Genomic DNA, 21,879 nt, shown 5'->3' with positions numbered 1-21,879 from the left:
TTTTCCATTATGCTGAATAGGCTTCCTCGCGAGAAAAGGGAAAACTTGGCAGCTATGCTTCCATCACCCTGCCCAGCCTGCACTCACTTCATTGCTGCTATTGCAGTGGTTAGATGTCGACCCCCCAGAAGTGCACTCCATTGCCACTTGAGGCAGATGAATGCCGACAGCAACAGACACCCATTTTAATTTTTTATACTTAACTCCTGCCATTCAATTCAGCTAAATAATTCCCATTTCAATTACTGTTTTCATGCTCTTCTGTTTATTTTACCCAGGCATCCCCAAACTTCGGCCCTCCAGATGTTTTGGACTACAATTCCCATCATCCCTGATCACTGGTCCTGTTAGCTAGGGATCATGGGAGTTGTAGGCCAAAACATCTGGAGGGCCGCAGTTTGGGGATGCCTGATTGTGGCGATCAGCCTAAAGTTAAGCCAGGTTATTAAGGGTTAATCCAAATAGAACTGTTAGAACCCAAGGGGGTGGGCTCTGGCCGAGTATAAAAACCCCACCCCTGGAGTCAGTTAGTCAGTTTGTGAGGGAGTTTGTGAGGGAGTTGGTAGTCAGTTGGTTGAGGTAGTTGGTTGGTTATTAGTAGAGAGAGAGAGCTGGTTTTAAATATTGAGGTGAAGCATAGATGGTGGATTATAATCAGACAAGATAGAGGGTTTGTGAGCTTATTTACAAATATATATTTAGTTGTCTTTAGCGGTAATAGGCTGGTAATAGTATTAATTAGAGGCAATAGGCCGGTATAAGAAACATCTGTAATTTGGAACATTCTAAGACTTATACTGAAACCATTACACTTATGTATGCACAATAAAGCAACTTCTTTTTACTTTCACATTATCCTGGTCTGAAGTGTTTTGAGTGACAGCATATATTTATTTTGTCGTTGGCGCATCATCAATAGACCATAAAACGTCCGGGGGTGCTGCGCAGGTCAGGGTGACCACGACACTGATTTTACCCATAGCCCACATTCTATTGACACCTTGCGTAGCCGGCACCACTTATACGAGTGATTCCATGAACTTGACCAGGTTATTCAGGAGTTCCAGAGGATTAGCAACATTTGCATTACATTCCTTTGAACTTCCTTTGAATAAAGGATGGGCTGTTAAACAGGAGTTAGTATTCTAGTAAAAGTAATGAAAAAGGTGGGCCAGGGATCTGCAAAAGTCATGTGAAACCAGATGGCAGCCTTCTGTTACAACAGGGAATTACTGATGATAATGCCCAGGGCTCGGATCACTTTGGTATGCATTCATCTTGATTGTCTTATTCATTTCCAGTTGCTAAAGTGGCTTCGAATTCAATTATTGTTACCTCATTCTGACAGATCACAGAATGAAGGAGTTATGGTATTATTCTGTATCAGCTTCTAAAACACACAGGAATAGTCATAGCTGCCAAGTTATCCCTTTTTTACAGGGATTTTCCCTTATGCTGAATAGGCTTCCTCGCAAGAAAAGGGAAAACTTGGCAGCTATGGGAAGAGTATGCATTTGAGTTACTATCTGATAGAATCATAGAATTGTATAGTTGGAACAAGCACCCAACTACAACTAATCCAGAATGCGGCAGCTAGACAGGTGACTGGAGTGACTGCTGGGACCACATAACACTGGTCCTGAAAGACCTGTACCAGTATGTTTCTGAGCACAATTCAAAGTATTGGTGCTGACCTTTAAAGCCCTAAATGGCCTTGGCCCAGTAACCTGAGGGAGTATCATCATCCCCACCTCCAAGGGCCTTCTGGCAATTATCTCCCTGCGAGAAGTGAGGTTACAGGGAACCAGGCAGAGGACCTTCTCGGTAGTTGTGCCCACCCTGTGGAATGCCCTCCCTTCAGATGTCAAGGAAATAAACAACTATCTGACATTTAGAAGACATCTGAAGGCAGCCCTGTTTAGGGAAGCTTTTAATATTTGATGTTTTATTGTGCTCTTAATATTCTGCTGGGAGCCACCCAGAGGGCTGAGAAAACCAGATGGGCAGGGTATAAATAACAAATAATAAATGATTATGATTATGATTATGCAAAGGTCATCTAAAGCACCCCACCTCCAAAACTCTTGGACCTGACATGGTATGTCTGGGACAAAAATGTGAATTACTCATTTCTGACCACAATTAGTTTGACAAATATGTGTTTGAGAAATCTGAGCTCTCTTCCCCTACTCTAAACAAATACAAATGACATTCAAGATTCATGCTGTATTTTATGAGCCTACTGAATCAATGAGAAGTATGGCCACATTGCTTTGCACTATAAATGCACTTAAAAGAAAAAGAAAAAAGGTATGCATAAATTGCGTGTTAACACAAAACACTTGAGTCTCATAAGGCTGTTTTTTTCTGTTGTTTCACAACACGATGAGCACTTGCTAACCAGCAAGTGATGAGGTTTCATAACATGCAAATTATTGTCTGAATTGCATTTCAATCCAACATGATTTTTTTTATTTAAAAAAAGTACAAAAAAGAACCACATTCACATACATTGTTAAAAGAGCCGCTGAGCAGGTAGCTCATGTGAATTCTCATGAGCAAATAACACATTCCGGTTCAGATAATGAACACAAAAAGATCCCTGCTGGATCACATCCACTGCGCAACATCCAGTCCAGGATTGTGTTTTCCGCAATGGCCAATGAGATGCTTCTGAGAAGCCCACAAGCAGGATATAAAGGCTCTAGCTCCCTACTGTGGTTGCTCCCAGAAGCTGCTATCCATAGATATACCACCTCCAAAACCTGGCTTAGTCACTGCATACCATTAGAAAGGGCCCAATCCCTTGCAACGGACTGTTCAGCAGTTAGCGCGCCAAGGTGGTAGGATGGTACTCGCCAATTCCGCACAGTTAATTCAGTGGTATGTTTTTCACTGGCGCTGCCCTCTAATATGGTGCAGTTGGAAATCAATTAAGCAAGGCAGCTATTCGCCACTAACATGCCAACGGATAGATTTTCCTCGGATACAGGAGATCCAGATTGCATCTCAAGAGGCACATTCATTACTGTCACTTGCTTGTCAGCAGTCTCCTATGATAAATGGGCAAGATCCTCCACATTTTGATACCTCTTACATCATGCACAGCCCTGTTCCTTCCATCTGTTTTCATTGGTGCTGCAGACCAAACTGTTCCACTTCGTGTACCTTGTCAGGCGGCGGCGGCGGGGGGGGGGGGGCTGGCTTTATTAACACGCTTCTGCACGAGCTCCAGTTAGAACAATAGCGAAACCTTTCAGACTACCTAAGCGTGATGAAAATGAAGATGTAAAAAGAAGCAGCTGAAAGGATGATTGAGTGGAAATGCAATATGAGACACACGAGGAGGCAAGTGAAGTGAAGTGTGATGCAGTTACGGAAAAGACCCTTTGCTCTTATGACTCATCCATTGAGAAAGTCTGTCACACTGTCTTTCGGCACAGTGACCACGTGCTTCGCCCTCAGTGGGCCAGGCAGTGAAAGGAAATCAAGGAAGCACTGGGAAACTCTAGGATTTTGACCTTCTGTAAGGCATTTTGAAGAACACGAATTTACCACAATTATGCCTAAATCATTGAGAAATGTGGGAACATGAGCAGCATGCCCATTTCCTATCATATTTGAGGGCAGGCTGCCAACTGGGCAAAGGCCTTTGATGGCCGCCAAGCCACTACACTCCCTGCTGGCTGCCACATCCTGGTTCGAAATGCCACCTCGATTCAGCTGCTGCTTGGTTTAGCTTCACATTTTGCAGCCCGAGGACAAGATCATGGCTCCTGTCACAATCATGTACGGAGGTGGGCTGGACAGGCAGCTAAGTCTTAGTTCAATGCTGGTGATGAGATAGCATCCTCCAGCACACCTGAAGCAGCAAGGCCAGATTAGGTGGCCCAAAAGAGGTCACGTGGCGGAATAGCCAGAGACAGCTACAGCTGTCCCTGAACTATCAGTCTTTTGAAACAATTGCCTCGCTCTACCTTTTATAGGGCAGGCCCTGCATGGCTATTGTGCAGTTTTACACACTGCAGTGCTGGACAACACGAAGCACATTATCCCAGGCACAATCTCAACCATTAATAGGAGGACACAGTTCTGGAAGCCTGGTTCATATGCTTCCAATGAACCATGTAGAAAATAGCAAGACAGAATGAAGTGTTCTATCAGGAATATACTACATCACCAAAACAATCACAGACTTATTTTCAGCAAAGGCTTCTTGAATGGTGAATTAGTAAGAGAACATTTTCTAATTAGGAAAACGAAGAATGTTTTAAGTACTTTTGCAAATCATCCTTGTAGGTGAACATAAAACAAAATGAAATCCTTCATTTTTTTCAGATGGGTACCCTAAAAGATGCAGCCTTGGATATAAAATGCATTCATGAGGGACAAGGGATCTGTTCTTATGTATGTAAAAAAAGCCAAGGCTATGTAATGTGTATATATTTTCTAACTTCTTGAATGGAGCTTGAGTTGTGCTTATCAATTTAGTCACAAAATCAACAGCAGCTGTGGATTCACCTACAGCAAATCAGAAAGAGAATATATAAACCCAAGGAGCCATCTGTGATGCATTTTTTTTTTTTTGCTTCAGGGGGAAAGTATATTTTTGTGGTTCTGGTTTTTCTCAAAATGTTATCAAGGAGGGATAGTGGGTGGAGAAAGATCAGCCAAGGCCAGCTGCATTATCTAGCTTTGATTTTTTTCAATAAGCAAAGTCTGTTACCACAATCATTTGGAGCAAACACAGGAGCTGCACAAGTCCAGTGTTCCAAATTGGTCTTGGGAAAACAGGTTCCTCCTTCTTTTTTGCAGAAAGCTTTTGAACCGTGACAGCCAATTTGATGGAAAAAGGTAGACTTAATACATCCTCTCCAGCTTTAATGAGCACCTAGTTCAAAACAACAAAACACTTGAGTGTCCATGGAAAAGTCTAAAAAGAATAATGAAAGGTATTGCACGAACTCACATATAAAAACAAAGGAGTTGGAAATGCATTATCAGGCCTTGTTGAAATCATCTCCATTCCCAGAGAGAGGAAAAAGAAGAGGAATGTGAACTCTCATTTTTTTCATTGCCGTGCAATGCAGGTGAGGTGCTGCTTCAAACATATCTTTGCCTTGGTCTCTCAGCTAACTTTCACACCTCAGGCCACCACAAGCTGGTTTTGCTTGACCCTTGACTCAGGCTTCACAATGAAATCCAGAAGGTCCTTTGAGGGCAGTGTGCTTTCAAACTTCTGCCATATCCTGACTGAGGTGGGGTAGTAGATCCCTTTTAATTTCTTGCAGAGGAGGAGAATAAAGTTGCTAGCCTCTGGTAGTCGTGGCATTCACTAACATGAATCAGCTTTAAAGGAAAGTGAGAAGAATGATCACAAGACCCAGTTTCCCTGCGGAGCTCTCCACTGGCCATTAAGCTCCAAGATATAAAAGGGCAGGGATTTTCATCACATTCCATTGAAGGAATTATTGACAGGAGAAAGAGGCACGGATGGGAGACTAGGGACTAGAAGACTGTGACAAGATCCACAGGAATGCCCGCCTTTGAGGAGAGATGGTGGCTCAAGCAAGGATAGGTCAGAATTCCTGATTCCAGCCACTCGACCAGGCAGGACAAAAACCAGCACCTTGCAGAGATCAAGATGTGGGTTCAGCACCACAGATGGTGCTCCTGCAAAGACCAAACATCCAAATTGTCTCAACAAAGCTCAGGGTCAGCTGGCTGAGTTCCGTGGATAGGCAGTTATTCAAATGGAGTTCCTACCCTGAGAGCTCTCTCCTGTGCATTTAAAGGTCTGGGGCCTTCTTCTGCTCCTGTTGGCTCCTTCAAGTTAATGTGAGTTTTCAGCTGGGGTGTGCAGCCCTTTTGTTTATGAGTCTTCTAGATCAGCCATCAAAGTCTGGTGGCAGAAGTGTCTCCTTGGGGCTCAGGGGAGGTGGGTTTTGGTCGGTTCTCACAAACTCGCAGAAGATGAACTAGGAAGCAGAGCTATCTCCTCTGACCTGCAGTGATTGGAGGAGAGGTGTCCCCAAATGAAATAAACCTCCCATTGAAGGCTTAAAAGCAAACAAAGCCCCAGGAGAAGACATGTTGCATCCAGAGCTCTTCAAGACTCACTCGGAATGATGGTTACGGTACCTATTTTAGCCAGGCTATTTACATATAAATAACAACAGCCCAAATTCCTCTGGGCTGAAAGACAAACATCATTGTTCCAATTTTCAAGAAAGGAGACAGATCTTAATTAGTTCCTCACCAGCCTGTTAGATATCCCTTCAAAGTTATACACTCAGCATTTACAAATAAATTTAACTGACTGGCTACATACACATAACATTATGCATGGAGATTGTTTAGAGCAGGGGGGGCCAACTCCCAAGAGACTGTGATCTACTCACAAAGTTAAAAACTGGCAGTGATCTACCCCCTTTTGGGAGGTTCAGGTCAAAGTTGTTGAGCTTTTTCAGGGAGGGGGTAGCCAGTGATCTACCACAGACGTCCAGTGATCTACCAGTAGATCACAATCTACCTGTTGGACATGTCTGGTTTAGAGGATTTAGCACCATCGACCAAAGCTTTAGATGAAATCATATAATCAGAAAGTATACTAGAATTTAAAAGTGTAAGTTGTTTGCTGCCTTCATAGATTTATCTGCTGCCTTTGACTCCATTAACCACAGCAGATTGTGGGAGAAACTCCTGAACTTCAATATAGAACATAGATTCTATGTTCAGAAGATCAGAAAGAAAACCCTGGACAATATAGCAGTGAACTGCAAGGGAGACGCAGAGATCTAAATTGTTGTTGTTGTTTAGTCGTTTAGTCATGTCCGACTCTTCATGACCCCATGGACCATAGCACGCCAGGCACTCCTGTCTTGCACTGCCTCCCGCAGTTTGGTCAAACTGATCTAAATAGAGATCTAAATAGAGATCATTATTTGTGGCACTAAACCCTTTGTATTTATTTTTGATTCAGATTTGTCATGGCCAATGGCTAGTTCAATAATGTTATTTGGATTGGATTGATTGGGTGGGGGAGTCTAGGTTCAGTACAAGTGGTTGAAGAACCACCTGACCATGCATTCAGAGATATTAAAAGGGTAACACACGTTGGACTATGCATGGTTCTGAACCCAAAGAAAGGTTCCAGGTTCAATCCCTGGAAATCTTGCTGAAACCATGGAGGAGGTGGCTAATACTGAGCTAAATGGGGCAATGGTTTGACTTGGAATATGGCAAGTTCCTATGTTAAGATACAGAAGGACTGCCAGAACAAGATGATTACTGGACCTGAAAGATGACCCCTTCCACAAAATCCCTGCTACATGTGTATATTGATATTATGATCACTAATGGATTGAGGCTTCTTTATTCTCATATGTTATATTTACAAGTTGTAGCATGCATGTGACACAGGAAACAAAGGTAAAAACTCCCAACCCTGACACCAGAATGTATCACTCCACTTATGGCTACTTTAACTTTTAAATTATTCTGTTCCCAAACAGATATATTTCAGGCTGTAATATTTGTCTGTTCAGTTTATTGAAAAAATAGAACTGAGAGAGTTAAAAGTGATCAAGGTCCACAGAAACCTGTTAATCCTGACAAAATGCTGCTACAGAACCTGCTTCAAATTTTCCTCCAGTTGTGTTTGAACAGCTGTTTAAGCTGGAAATGAGATTGTGGATTTGAAAACACACAGCCTCTTTCCTCAGAGAAGAAAAACAATCCCATTATTCAAGAACCTTCTTTGAGAAAAGTCCACAGTCTCTGCCTACTGATTTTTGATCTTTGGATTTTTGCAAATATCTCAGCCATATTTCCACTGTTCAGTGTCCAAAGGGAATATATAGCCTCCTTTCTCCCAGTTTATAACTATAGCGTGGTATCCAATGTTCGTCAGACTCAGAGCAAACCCTGTGAAATCAATGGACTTAAATTACCTGTCCGTCAATTTCATTGGGGCTCCTGTATGACTAACTTGGAATATCACCTATAGATACAGTGGTACCTCGGTTTATGAACACAATTGGTTCCGGAAGTCTGTTCATAAACTGAAGCGTTTATAAACTGAAGCGAACGTTCCCATTGAAAGTAATGGAAAGTGGATTAATCTGTTCCAGACAGTCCGCAAAGTACTTAAACTGAAGCGTTCATAAACTGAAGCGAACTTTCCCATTGAAAGTAATGGAAAGTGAATTAATCCATTCCAGACGGGTCCGCGGCATTCATAAACCGAAAATTCGTAAACCGAGGTGTTCATAAACCGAGGTTCCACTGTATGTCAATGTCACATGAACAAACTGAGCACTGTTTATTTAGTATGTTCCTTCCACAGTGGACTCGTTTCTTAATTTTATTCAGTTCTTTCCTGAATGAACACTTTCCCTTTTGTACCACTCGAGTACTTGCGGGCAGCACGTAAGAAAGACAACAGTCGAAGCTGTAGCAGTGCTTCAACACATAATAAAATATAGTTTTCTTTGAATAAAAGTGTGAAGCCTCTGCACTTAAGTATTCATTGGTTTGCCTTATGAAGCAAGGCCTTCTCTCACACAGTGCTGCTCTTTCCAACACCCATTTGACACTTGTGATGCTTGCTTGCTGGCACCTACTCAAGTCTCTTCAGCATCAGGGGAACAGTTTTATTTTCCCAGGCCCTAACTCAGTGGCAGAACCCATCCTTTGCACACAGAAGAACTCGGGTTCATTCCCTGGCATCTTCATGTAGGGCTAGGAAAAGAACCCAGTTTGAAATCCTGCTGCAATTCTCCCAGCCAGTGCAGATAAAACCTGCAATAGATGGGCCAATAGTCTGACTTCTATAAGGCACCTTCCTAAATAATGGCTGGGGTGAGTTTTTATCTTGTGGTTTTTAGCTTATCTGTTTCAAATCTTGCTGTTTTTAATCCTACTATTTACTGCTTTTGATTTTATGTTACTAATTGCTTTATCATGTGTTGTTGGCAGCCCTGAAAGCAATTCTTACTGGCAGGATATTTTTAAAAAGAAATGAATGAACGAATGCATAAAATATCATGTTACCAATTATCCCATTAACTGTGCTGGACCAATGCTCTTGTAAAGGAATCAATTAAAACGGGAAGTTATCCCATTGCTGCTACAAAATTGTTACATGACGAGCCCTGCGTGTAGCCCAAGAGATTGTTTCAGTGTTAAGTTTGTAAAGAAGCTGTAGTTGTGTTTAAAATTATGAAAGATTTGGAGTACAAAAGTACAGAGTCTCCCATGGATGCACTTCTATGAAGGAAGGATTCTCATCAGCAAGTCTGCCCTCACTGACAGATGCTGCTTTCGGGCACATTTTTCAGCTGCCTTGTTTGCACGAAACGTTGCAGACACACAGTGACTGTAAACATGATCACGGCCGGTGATGTACTTCTTCCTCGATAACAGTTACATCCACAGAGCTACTTAAAGCATTTTGGAGAACTGGTTCTCAAAGGGACAAAAGAAACAGTAAGTGTCCTATATGTTCCATAGATATGCCCCCTTTCAAAAATGCTTCATTTCAGTTCAGGCAAACCTAGTCTTTTGCCTGGCTTCTTTCAGCTGCAGTCTCTGGTGTGGCCTCAGAACTTCACACACTATAAATCTCTTTGAAAGGAAATATGCATCAAAGCAGTTCACTCAGTTGTCTCTTCATGTTAGCCATTTCCCCAAACATTAAATGCATCCAGGTTTTCACTTTGCCTCCTTCCTCTCCCCCATACTGTTGGTGCCTTGCTGCTCTCAGGATAGCTAATCTCGTGCCAGAGCCAGATCATGAGGCTCAGGAATGTAGTCTCACCTACTTCAGATAGAATCTGCAGTGGGAACTGGAAGTATCTGGGCTTCTCTCTATCTCTGTCATTCTAGGTGGCTGTTCCCTTCCTGTGTTCCTTTTGTCACCGAAGGGTGATGATAAGAGTTCATGTCATGCAAAGTCTCTGAGCTCACTTTTTTGTAACCCGAGACATAAGCAAGGGTTAACCATCACCTCAATTGCCTGAAAGATGAATGTCACATGAGCAGAACTAACAAGAAACAGTGTCACTTAACACTCAATACTGCATTAACTACTGAGTTGTAAGAAGGTGGGGGAGGAGGGGAGAAAAGTGCCCTTGTTTGCTTCTCCTCCATTTGAAATTAAAAGACCAAGTAAAAAGGGGGCATTTTGATTTGCAATAAATTCTCATTCATGAAGGTGACCTTCTCATGGCAGAAAGCGGGGAAAACTTTGACTATGCCATAGGCATCCCTGCCTCATTAAACCACATCTGGGAGCATACCTTCAACCTCCAGCATCATTTAATGAAATAGAGAGGACAATAAAGGAACATCAAGCCAGGCTCTGCCACAAATTCAATGATAATAGGTTAGCACTTAATGAGAGGGGCCTGGCTGCCACCTAAGCCAAAGTGTGTAAGTTGTCCTATGAGTACTTGCAGGGTTGTTAATTTATGGTAAACCAGAATTTCCCTTTGGAACTGGCCATCTCTAGGATATTAGAAAGGTTCCTCCCGAATGCTACCTCTATGGAGGAGTGGCCAGCCTTGGAATAATCAGTGCAGGGGTAGTGGTGTCCATCTACCAGCCCCAGCCAACATGGCCAATGGTCATGGATGATAGGAGTTATAGTCCACAATATCTAGAGCGCATCACATTGGCTATCATTGGTTTAGTGAAAGAAAACCCCACTGAAGGACTTTGTGCTCTTTTTCTTTCAGAGTCTATGAGTTGTATTACCTCCAGTATCAAGAGGCTGCATGCCTCTGAGCAGAAGATTGCTATGGTCTTCATGTCCTGCTTGTGGTCTTCCCACCAGCATATGGTTGACCATTAAGAGAACATGATGCTGAACTAAATGAGCATAGCATCTTTCTTATATTCTTAAAAAAACTTTTTTAAAAGCATTTGTCAATTACACTTTTAATTAGTGATGCATACTCTTTGTGGAACATCTGGATTGTGTGTGTGTTTGTTTCTTGTGATTTTTATTTCCACATTTACAAAACACACACATGTTTTACTATAAGAGTGACTTATGCAGTATACAATATATACAATCTCTTCCTTTCTCTGGCTTTCTTTCTGAATAGTCCATTTGGTTGTGTTCATTGTACAGCCGCAGAACTGATACTTCAGGCTTCATGGAGCTCCATGGCTTTGCACTAGCAAAACTGATTGGACTATTCTTGACACAGCCATATGCTTGAGTGAGTGATAACTGCTAAATACAAATGACATGATTCAATAAAGTCAGTTACTATAAGCCTTTTAAACTAGAAATCCCATGTGTGCCTGTCAGTGCAATTGACAGCTGAAAGTTCGCTTATGAAGATCTCAAACTAGACTTGACAGAACAATGAAGCTCAAATTACATCTACACAGAAGCAGCAACTTGTAAAATATGTTTGACCTACCTTACAGTAGTCTATATCACTTACAGAAGGGACACAAAAATACCTCCTGATTGTGTCTGTGACAGCTCAAAAACCTTTTGTACAAGTAGCCTATTTGTTGGTGCACAAGCAGCTAACTCCAAAGAGGATGCTGTAGACAAAACTGTCGAAAGGATATCAACCTAGAACCATATTTATTTTTTAAAAAACTTTTGTTCCCTACAAAGATGACACCTTGGTGCATTATTTGCTTCTTTGAACATTAACTGGCTTATCCAAGTAAGAGAATTTACAGGCTTTCCATTAATAATTATGACAAACTACTTGCTGAAAAAGTAATGTAGTTAGCAAATTATTCATACCCCACTCTTGGTCTTTATAATAAGAATATAAAAAAATGAATATGAATGACAGATTCATTGCACAAGCCTAATTCTAAACTGTGCAGAATTCCATGGGGTAAAAATTCTTCCTAGCAATTTAATTACATGTTCCTTGACTTAATCAGATGTTGAATACCATTCTGAGATTTTGTTTCCTCTGGCATTGGCATTTACAAATATTGCATTAGTGCTAACATAGCATTTCAACAAGAATTACTCACATTGCTTGCTTTTGATTTGCTTTCCACAATAGCAACCCAAAGTCATAAACCATGCTGTAGCAGTTGAGACAGCATGTCCCCATATCTCATTCTCCATAGCACAGTGGCACTTGAAAAATATTCTAGAATTTCAATATCAGTTCTGAATTTAATCAAAACGTTTATAAACCAGAATAAACTTTGCTTGCAAGAGCCATGCTAGTTAACAGAATTGAAGTCAATTTACCGGGTTAAGAAAAATCTAGCCACTATTATAATATTACTAAAGCATAATAAAGTGCTGCACAGACTTAGCAATCTCTCAATTACCAGTACAAGTTACTTACTTTATTGTCCTAGGGTGACATTTGCTGAGTTACCAAGGCTTTCTATGGAACCTACTCATGTGTAGTATACATCATAAGGCGGATTAAGGTAATTCAAAGTACCATCCTCAATATGTAAAATTTCAAACTAGACTGTGAGAATGTCTGAGGAGTGAGATACAGTGAGTTTATACTATTATTTCAGAGGGCAGCAACTCACTGATTGTTTCCTTAGCGAAACCAACTGTTTCCCCATATTCTGGCAACAAAACATTTACACCCTGTGCAGTGCAAAGCTAAGCATGTCTACTCAGAAGTAAGCAGGCTGGAATTTACACCCAGCAAGTGTGCTTTGGATTGCAGTTTTATTTAACTATCTACTTCACCACATGATAGCGCATTCAGAAAGAACTCTTACCTATAACAGAATGGCGATGGATTTGGGTGACAATTTGCCCTTCTAAAATGTTCTTATAAAATCCACCCGCAGTATGTAAACTTATGTTGATTCTAGCCTCATGTAATTTAGGGTACCTTTTTTTTTTGTCTGAACAGAAATACAAGACACCATGAAAAAAGTGATTATGTGAACACATTAGAGTTTTGTGTGTGTGTCCTGTGTTCACTAATCAGGTGAGAAGTCTGGAGTTTATACTCCTGCAAAGGAAACACTAGACACTCTTTCGTGCAAGCCAAGATTAGCTGTCAGTTTCTCCATGGACATTTTCCATGTGTACTTTGAGGTAGTCGTTTCTTGTAAACTTTTTGTGGCATAGCTGGCATTCTGCCATGGGGCGATTGGGATTGTGAGTCAGTTTGTGCCGGATCAGCATTTTCTTCAGGCTGAATGACAAGTCACAAACCTAAAACAATGATAAAAAGACAAAAAGGAAACCAGTGGATTGTTGTTGATTCAGAAGAATATTTCAAAGGTAGACATTTGGGCACCCTACATTATATACAACCCAGATTAAGCAATAGGGTAACATTATTCACCATTTCTGAACCAGGGAAATGCTGGTAACGTTATTAATCTTTTATCTAATCATATAAGAAGGCTTTAGCTATATCTCTAGATTGCTGCCTCCTTTTTTTCCTGGAGAACACAGCAAGGCTGTGTGGATTTCTGAGATCAGACAGTTTGGATATAAAGAAGGTAACCATTCCTTCACTATTTTGCTGCTCATCCTCTCTAACGTTAAGCAAGTGACTACCTCTCATCCTCAACTCCCCATTTGTAAAATGATAACAGTAAGTATAAGGCATTGGGAAGGTGTTGTTCTCAAACCTGGGCTTCTACCAGTTATCCTGTTACCTTAGGTCACTCAGTCAACCAGCCTGACTAGGCCTTGATGTCAAGGTTGCCCACTAAGCCGTAGAACTATGTACTGTTAGCCTGAAGATGGACGGCTGACTTCATAAGTCAATGGAGACATGTCACCGAATATAAAACCTTATTGCAACAAGATTCTCTCACTTGCCCAGTCTCGTATATGAGCCTGACTATCTTGCCATTGTTAGCCTGATCTGGTGCTGACCATCCCATTTGTCCCTGGTTCACTTGACTCTCTCCTACCTGAATCAAAATGGGATCCTAGCTGTAGTTTGCGGTAAAGGTAGCTTTCACATGCTTACAGAATATTCCTTTTAAGAAGCCAGGTGTTTTTCCCTAAGAGAAGCAAACTCCAAAGAGAGGGGGAAATGTTCCCCAGACAAAAAAACCAGCAGTGAGAAAAACTAGTGAGAAAACTAGTACAGCAATTGCATGGAGGAGAAATCATCACTCCACAAGCCAGTAACCAGGGGTGGACCAATAGCAACCACAGAATAAGACCAAGCCAGCCATAGTTGTCTCTACTGTCTCTACTGAAACACTTAAGAACCTGGTAAGTTGCTCATCTGTGTTCACTAAGAGAAGTATGAAGAACAGGAAGTGGAAGTCACTTCCACTAGGCTTGACAACATTTGAAGTGGCCCTGAAGTTATCCTTTGAAAAGTATTTGATCTTCAGCATAAGCAGATGGTCATATTTACCTCCATGCTGCTGATTTCTGTATCTCAAACCTCTGATAAAGAGAAACGACAAGGCTAGGATGTTATTTTTCTGGACAGTTGGTAGCAATATCTGTACTTCCTGCTCCCTCCCAAAGTAATTTTCTGGTCTAAGGGTTTAATTTAACAATAATATAACTACTTGTGCTTATGAACTGCATGAGAAGTAAAACCGAGGTGAGGCTGATGTTTGAACAGTTTCTCCCCTACTAGGGAGTTAAGCAATGTTCTATCTTCCCAAGGATATCTAGTATTATTCATTGTGCAAGCAAAAATAATACAATGACATACTGAATGAGAAAACATACAACACATCCTGACTGCTGAGTCTTTCTCTGTAAGACCAATGATTAATGAACTGCTTTCCACGAACCCTTTGGAAACAGTACCAGCATATTTCTGTCAAGGAATACGGTAGGAATGCTGGATCACATCATTTACAGGTATAATTTTAAGGAGTGCCATTTAAACACTGGAAGAAAAGAGTATTTGCCCTAAAAGGTATTTGTCTCAGAAACTCTTATTCTTTCCTCACTATGTTCAATGACAGGCGCTGTCCAATGGTCAGTTCTGCTCCAAATGGGCCTATTTTAGTAGATTAGGAGTTTGAATATAGAGGCTTACTGCATTCCCAGTTACTGTATCAGAAGACCTAAGGATAAGTGCAATGCAATCAGATGATCACTACCCACTTCTAGGAAAAGCAGTTGTGTGCAACCTCTACAGTGCACCATTAAATTAAACAACCACAGACCCAAGTATTCCCTGTGACCAGACTGGAATTTTCAAAATGGCTAGGGCTTTCTCTTTGTAATAGGTGTCAAGGGCTGGGGAAGAACAAGCAACGAGACAAATCCTCTATCTCCTAATGCTTAACACACTACTGCAAAGGGCCGGAGAAGGCAAGGCACTATTGCAGCTTCATACTGTAATGGCTCCTTCTGCCATGCATGCAAATGGCAGTAGCCATATTAGTCTTTTGCAGCAGAAACAACAAGACTTAAGACTTTCAGGTAAATTCATACTTTCAACTACAAATTTGGTAGCTCTGCTTGGAACAAACTAGTTTTAATGATGGCAAGGAGATGGAGGATCCAGTGCACTGTGAATCATCTCTATGGAAATGAGGGCGATCATCATAGAATCATGGATTTGGGACCCAATGGTCACCCTACAGTTGCCTACAATGCAGGACACGGCATGGGTGTGGAACTTGTGGCTCTCCAGGTGTTGCTGGACTACAGCTCCCATCATCTGTGATCCTTCACCTTACCAGCTAATGGCAGTTAGAAGCCAACAACATCTGGAGGGACAGATGTTCCCAACCCTGATTTATAGCATGCAGTAGTCTTTACGGTCCCATAGCCTTTAGCAAAATCAGTTCCATATAGATAGATAGATAGATAGATAGATAGATAGATAGATAGATAGATAGGATCCTATTTTTGCCTTTCAGTGGCGTCTTGTACAAATGTTGGTAGTGTGATATAACGTAATTCTCTTAAGTGTGTGTGTGGGATGTTTGTGTGGATGCAGCTTGCCATTAATGCAAGGACATGTAAATAGATGTGCATGAACGCTAAGGCAGCATGCAGCGCGCAGCCGACCGTTTTACAGACTGCACCAGCTGTACTGTATTTTGAACTGCTGATAAAGATATAATTAAAACAAAACACAAGTGAAACAAAAGAGCAGGCACTGTCTTGGCTTCTAAATCAGTGAAGGACAGGCAATTTCAGAGTAAACAAATACAGCTGGGTGACTAGGGCCTTCAGCAATGTGTGATAATAGGCTCAGTCAGTGATCCTTACTATGGAGTACATGGGAAATGCCATGTCCCCATTCTCACCTGGGACATGTTGAAGGGCCTGCAATCTCTGCCTTCCCTGTGTTGTTATAACATGGTCAAATGGAATCATGTGGACCACTGGACCACACTGATTAAATACTGACTGTGACTTTTGCACACTTAAATGGCAAGTATAAAATGCCTCTTTTACCAAAATCATGAAACCTCTAACAGATGTAGATGCTGCAAATAAACACATTTAACCCAGTAAGTACTACCGATGACCACATTTGCATGAATGTATATGTTTATGCAGCATCATAGACACATCGTTCATCTTCCTGGAAATAAATTCTAGGAATATCATCTTCAGCAGATGTGCTGTGTCAAATTCTGCTACCAGTAAGTAGTTCTTAATGAGTCTCAATCATACAAGTGATGACAGTTTAACAATGGCACATTATCTTTGCAAAATGAGAAGAATAAACTGCTTACAGATGCACACTTAATACCTATCCCTCGCTGAGCATTAAATTCTTCTTGATATGCTATAACTGTAACATTTCAAAAGCCTGCAAATAAATAAAGAAGTGTGCACTGCCAAGGTTAAAACAAAACAAAGAAACCGTACAAAGAGTTTGCAAAGTGATAGCTGCAATGCATGGAGAAAATTATAAGATGGGTTGCCTCAAATAAGAAAGGTGAGTCATGCAAAATACAACTTTTCTGTGACATTCTGAAAAATTGAAGTTTGAAAGCAGTTTTTTATTAGCTGAGATGCTGTTCTAGATTCTAGAATCTAGCATCAAAAGCTGAAAAAAGGCTTTTGAAACATGCTGAGAAAGAATTTAATGTAGCTAATTTAATGTTAAAGGTAAAGGGACCCATGACCATTAAGTCCAGTCGCAGATGACTCTGGGGTTGCGGCGCTCATCTCGCTTTACTGGCCGAGGGAGCCAGCGTACAGCTTCCAGGTCATGTGGCCAGCATGACTAAGCTGCTTCTGGCGAACCAGAGCAGCACACTAAAACACAGTTTACCTTCCCGCCGGAGCGGTACCTATTTACAAACAAACAATCTTTATTACGGTCCATAGACCCAACAATTCGTTACAAAGCGATTCCCAATAAGGACATCCTGCCTTCAGGTTTCAAAAACATTTTGTTCAAACCTATAGTTGGGATCATTGATTCTTGCAACCACCGATAGAAACTTCGCCACTGCTAGTGTTCTAGCATTTGACCGGTCTTCCAATAGGAACTTGATATAATACTCCTCCGATTTTCCTGGGATCGGGGCTAACCTATTTATCTACTTGCACTTTGATGTGCTTTTGAATTGCTAGGTGGGCAGGAGCTGGGACCAAACAACGGGAGCTCACCCTGTCGCAGGGATTCGAACTGCCGACCTTCTGATTGGCAAGCCCTAGGCTCTGTGATTTAGACCACAGCGCCACCCGCGTCCCTAATTTAATGTTAAATGGGTTTAAATGTTTAGTGTGAGAATTTAAACGGGAAGTTTAAGTATATGTATGCTAAAAGCTGGATAGAACAAGGAAGCATCTCAGTATGAGAAATGTACACTTAGAGTTGAATTGCACGTTCAGAAATATCACATGGCACAGCCTTTCCTTGTGCTGTACCAGTTCAGACAGCAAGTTGAGGATCATATGTTTGAATGATCATCCTCCCTATGCAAAAATCTTTTGTGAAGGGAAAGGGTTCTAGCCTTCTGCCAGGTGTGTCAGCTTCCCCCTGTTTTGAAATATGTCATACTTAGAAGTGGCTCAATGGGTGGAGCAGAGCTGACATACTACATTCCTGGTAGATAGGCTGCTATTGCTTCTCAGGAAGGAGAGGGCAAGGCAGCAGTGTAAATGCAACAGCAAAATCAAAGTTCGATCTCCCTGCCATCTCTTCTCTCTAAGTAAGCAACCCACCTGCCAGGAAGCTAGTGCAGTGGCTCTGCCTAGGGCTGGCCCAAGACATTTTGTCGCCTGAAGCAAACAGTTCCCCATGTCCACCAGGGAAGAAGGGTTAAGTGTAGATCTACATCAGGAACAAGGGGGTGGGATAAAGATCTACTTTAGACACAAGGGTGGGGGGGGGAGACCAGCAGGGTCCTACTCCCCAAGAGGCCACTGTAGAGGTGGCATTGGGGTTGAGGGGTGCAGAGCCGGCAGATCCAGTATCCAAGGAGCATGTCCTAGCTGTTGCTGCTACCACAGCAGCAGCAGGCAAGGCATTCCTTGGAGGCTGGATCTGCTGCCCCTATGGATCTCGCTGCCTGAAGTTGTTGCTTCACCTTGCCTCATGGGTGGGCCAGCCCTGTCTCCCTGTAGCATGGAAACTGGAAGGGGAAGAGGAGCAGAAAGTATTTTTTTAATGCCCTGTGGGGTCTTCTGTCCAAGAAGCATGTTTAAAAGTGTGGTGGAAGAAGGATACAGAGCCCCCTCAGTGGAGAGATGGAGCACACATACACAATGTGGTGATGTCACCGAAAACAGCAACCCTGGATGAATTCTACTGTAACACCTAACACTGAGTAATACCTAGAATAGCTTACCTCATAGATTGCTGCTATCATATCTACATGGCCCATAGGGCATTCTTGGCAGCTATGCCAAGATGTGGAAATGTTCCATGTGTGGCAGTAATAGATTATCCTGCCTCTAAGGTATGTTGTATGCTACAGCAGCTGGTGCAAGCAGAAAATTCATCATGGGGATGCCTTTTTCAGTGGCATCCCTGTGGGCAGTGCAAGGTCTGTTATATTACCAAAGGGTAATTCTTTGCACATTCTTTGGCACACATTTTGATTCTTAAAGCACTCTAAATGAAGTCTATGCATGTTGAGTCCTTTAAGAATCAAATATTTTCAAGCAAAAAGCTGGTATTTGCTCAGTCATACACACATCCTTTATTTGAACAAACCTATTTCTATACTAGTTTTTTAAATAAAAAAAACTGAGCAGTATTGAACAAAGTTTTACTCAGAGTAGTCTCACTGAAATTAATGAACATGACTAAGTTAGGTCTGTTAATTTCAATTGGTCTACTCTGAGTGAAAATTCATGAAATACTATCCATCTGGTGTCAATTGTTACAGACTGTTAAATACAACAGTGGTACTGTTCAGGCTTTTGAAAACTTCTTGCTAACCAAACAAAATATGGAACAACTACTGTACTGAAATTTCAATGAGATCTTCATCCATGCCCCTGCCAACTTTCATTATGCATTTAGTTGGTGATTTTTTTTAATGATCTGCTTTGCAAATACTCTAATAAAAACCTGCAATTCATATATTTATTCTGTTCAAGCACACAAATGTTCAACCAGTTCATAAAGCTTACTACAGTTTAACATACAATATTTCTAGCTAACATTAGGATTGCACACACACAGGACACTTTTCTTGCTACTTAGTGCAATCTTATACAGGCCTGCACAGAACTAAGTCCTGCTGAGTTCAATGGCTTTTTTTTGTAGGTAAGTGAACAGGGCAAAAATGTTGCAATGGCTCAAGTCAGCCATCATGCCAAATCATGATCTTTGCAGACCATAGTTCAGAATCCAGACCATGAATTGAGCTTCCAGACCTAGGGTTGTATTCAAAATCAGTCATACTCAGAGCAGACCCACTGAAATTAACAAATATGGCTACCTAAGGTTCATTAATTTGAATGTGTTTGAGTAAACTTTGGTGTTCCTCTGTTTCAGTTATGATCTATTCAAAAATTCAGTACCATCTGCATGCTGCAACAATATTTTTAGGCTTAGCAATGGCCCTAGCAGTAGTTTGTCCATGATGAATTCAGGCTGTGGTTTGCAAATCAGCTTTGGTTCAAACATATTGCCAACGCCTGGTTTGGCTTTGCAAATCATGGTTTTGCATTATTCTGAATGCAACCAATATTTTAATCTGGGTAGACATTATAGAAGCTAGTATGAAAAGGGGGGAAAACAAAACAAAAAACAATGCACACACAGTCTCCACACACTGCATTTGGATGAGAATGGAAAAAACTAGAGTGGGAAAGAATTGCCCCTACATTTAATTCTCATTATAGAAGGAAAGGAATATTTACATTTTAAAAGGATCTTTTTCTTAATGCACAGGAGTCTTGGTGCTTTGTTACTGCAGAATTCTCCTGAGGCACATAAAAGTGTTTTACTGCAATAAGCGAAACTTGAGCTCATTTAAATCTTTGTCACTAAAGGCATTTCTCAATGCTAATTGCTGAATTAATATTAACAACAGAAACGCCTCATGTTACCCATGGTGTCTGTTTCTCACAGAATTATGCTAGTTGCTAGAGTTCAGTGAACCTTTCAGATTCTCTTACAAATCAGTGGAAATAGAAAAAAAAGTAAATAATAATCTCACTGGGCCTCTAAAAGTTAAATCTCTGAATGTGGAATGAGAACATGTCCAGAGAATGGCAACAAAGATGGTGAGGGACCTGGAGACTATGAGGAAAAGTTGAAGGAGGTAGGTATGCCTTGCATGGAGAAGAGACAATTAAGAGGTCACCTGATAGCCATCTTCAAATATTTGGTTGACACTTAGCAGATGGAGCAAATTTGCTTGAGCTGCTTGTCTGTGAGGTCGTCCAGTGTCTTGGCCAAAAGCCAGTGGTCAGTGTGTTGGCATGTGATCCAAAGTGGTAGGTCCAAATCAGCATTGTTCAACCTTGGGTTCCCAGAGGTTGCTAGTCTACAGTTCACATCATCCCCAACCAACTTAGCCAATGGTCAAGGATGATGCGAGTTGTAGTCCAGCAACAGTGGGGACTCAGAGTTGAAGAGCACTGGTCCAAATGACAAGAAAGGGGATTTCAACTAAAGTTAGGAAGCACTTTTTGAAGTTACAAGCTATTTAACGGTATGAGCTGGATCAGACTGCCTAGGAAGCTGGGGGACTCTCCTTTAGTGGCAGAGGCTGATGGCCAACTATCAGAAATGCCTTAAGAGCAGATTTCATGCATCTTCAAAGGGTTGAACTAGATGACTTTGAGGCCTTTCCCAACTCGTATGATTCTGTGGATTGAGCAGATATACAGGGCCGTCTTGAGCAGATCGCGCGCCCTGGTGCTGAGGGGCGGAGATCACTCCGCCGCCCGCCCCGCCCTCGCAGGGCACAATTGGTTTCCGCGTGGCTTCGGCGCACGGCGCCCTCCTTGCCAGGCCGGCACCCAGCTTGCCAGCCCCCCGCCCTGGTGCACTGCGCCACCGGGGGTCTATGTAGAGCCGGCCCTGCAGATATATGCTGTCCCTGGTGAGCATGCAAGTACACAAATACTTCAGTTTGTGAGGTCCATATTGAGGACAGGGTATGTTTTGCTTCAAAGCATAAAAGTTCAAAGATAAATGATTGCACTATACAGCAGATGGAGAAGAGACTTCAGCAGTAATGTGTAATAGTAGTTGGGTAAATGATGCACTGGCCATGATCCTTACAGTGCAATACTATGCATATTCACTCAGAAGTAAGTCCCTTTGTGTTCAATGAGATTTACTCCCAGCCAGTTGTGCATAGGATTTCAGCCACAATGTGAAAGTGGAGATGTCAGCAGTACACAAAAGTATGCCTACGAAATGCTTTGAGAGTATGCAGTCTGTCCCAGTTCTAAGTTCTCCTTGCTCATCTGAACATGAAATCCTTGTCAAGAAAGCATGTGATCATGATCTAGGCAGGATCTTGAATAAAACT

The 21,879-nt window shown here is 41.7% G+C and overlaps 1 protein-coding gene across 4 annotated transcripts in view; it reads right to left on the bottom strand.

Annotated features, from left to right (window-relative positions):
- Positions 1–11,582: 11,582 nt before the first annotated feature.
- The window catches only part of PRDM5 (PR/SET domain 5), a 93,752-nt gene continuing 83,455 nt past the window's right edge, over positions 11,583–21,879 (bottom strand). For all 4 annotated transcript variants that reach the window (XM_088660374.1, XM_088660375.1, XM_060278570.2 and 1 more), the window contains one exon: positions 11,583–13,186. In XM_088660374.1, coding sequence (XP_088516500.1) covers positions 13,022–13,186 — 165 coding nt within the window. In that variant the 3' untranslated portion in view covers positions 11,583–13,021. The remainder of the gene's footprint in view (positions 13,187–21,879) is intronic.

Source organism: Zootoca vivipara, chromosome Z1 (genome assembly GCF_965207765.1).
Source record: "Zootoca vivipara chromosome Z1, rZooViv2.hap1.1, whole genome shotgun sequence".
Classification (NCBI taxonomy): Eukaryota; Metazoa; Chordata; class Lepidosauria; order Squamata; family Lacertidae; genus Zootoca; species Zootoca vivipara.
Note: the sequence above shows the minus strand (reverse complement) of the source record. Positions and strands in the feature narration are given on the sequence as shown.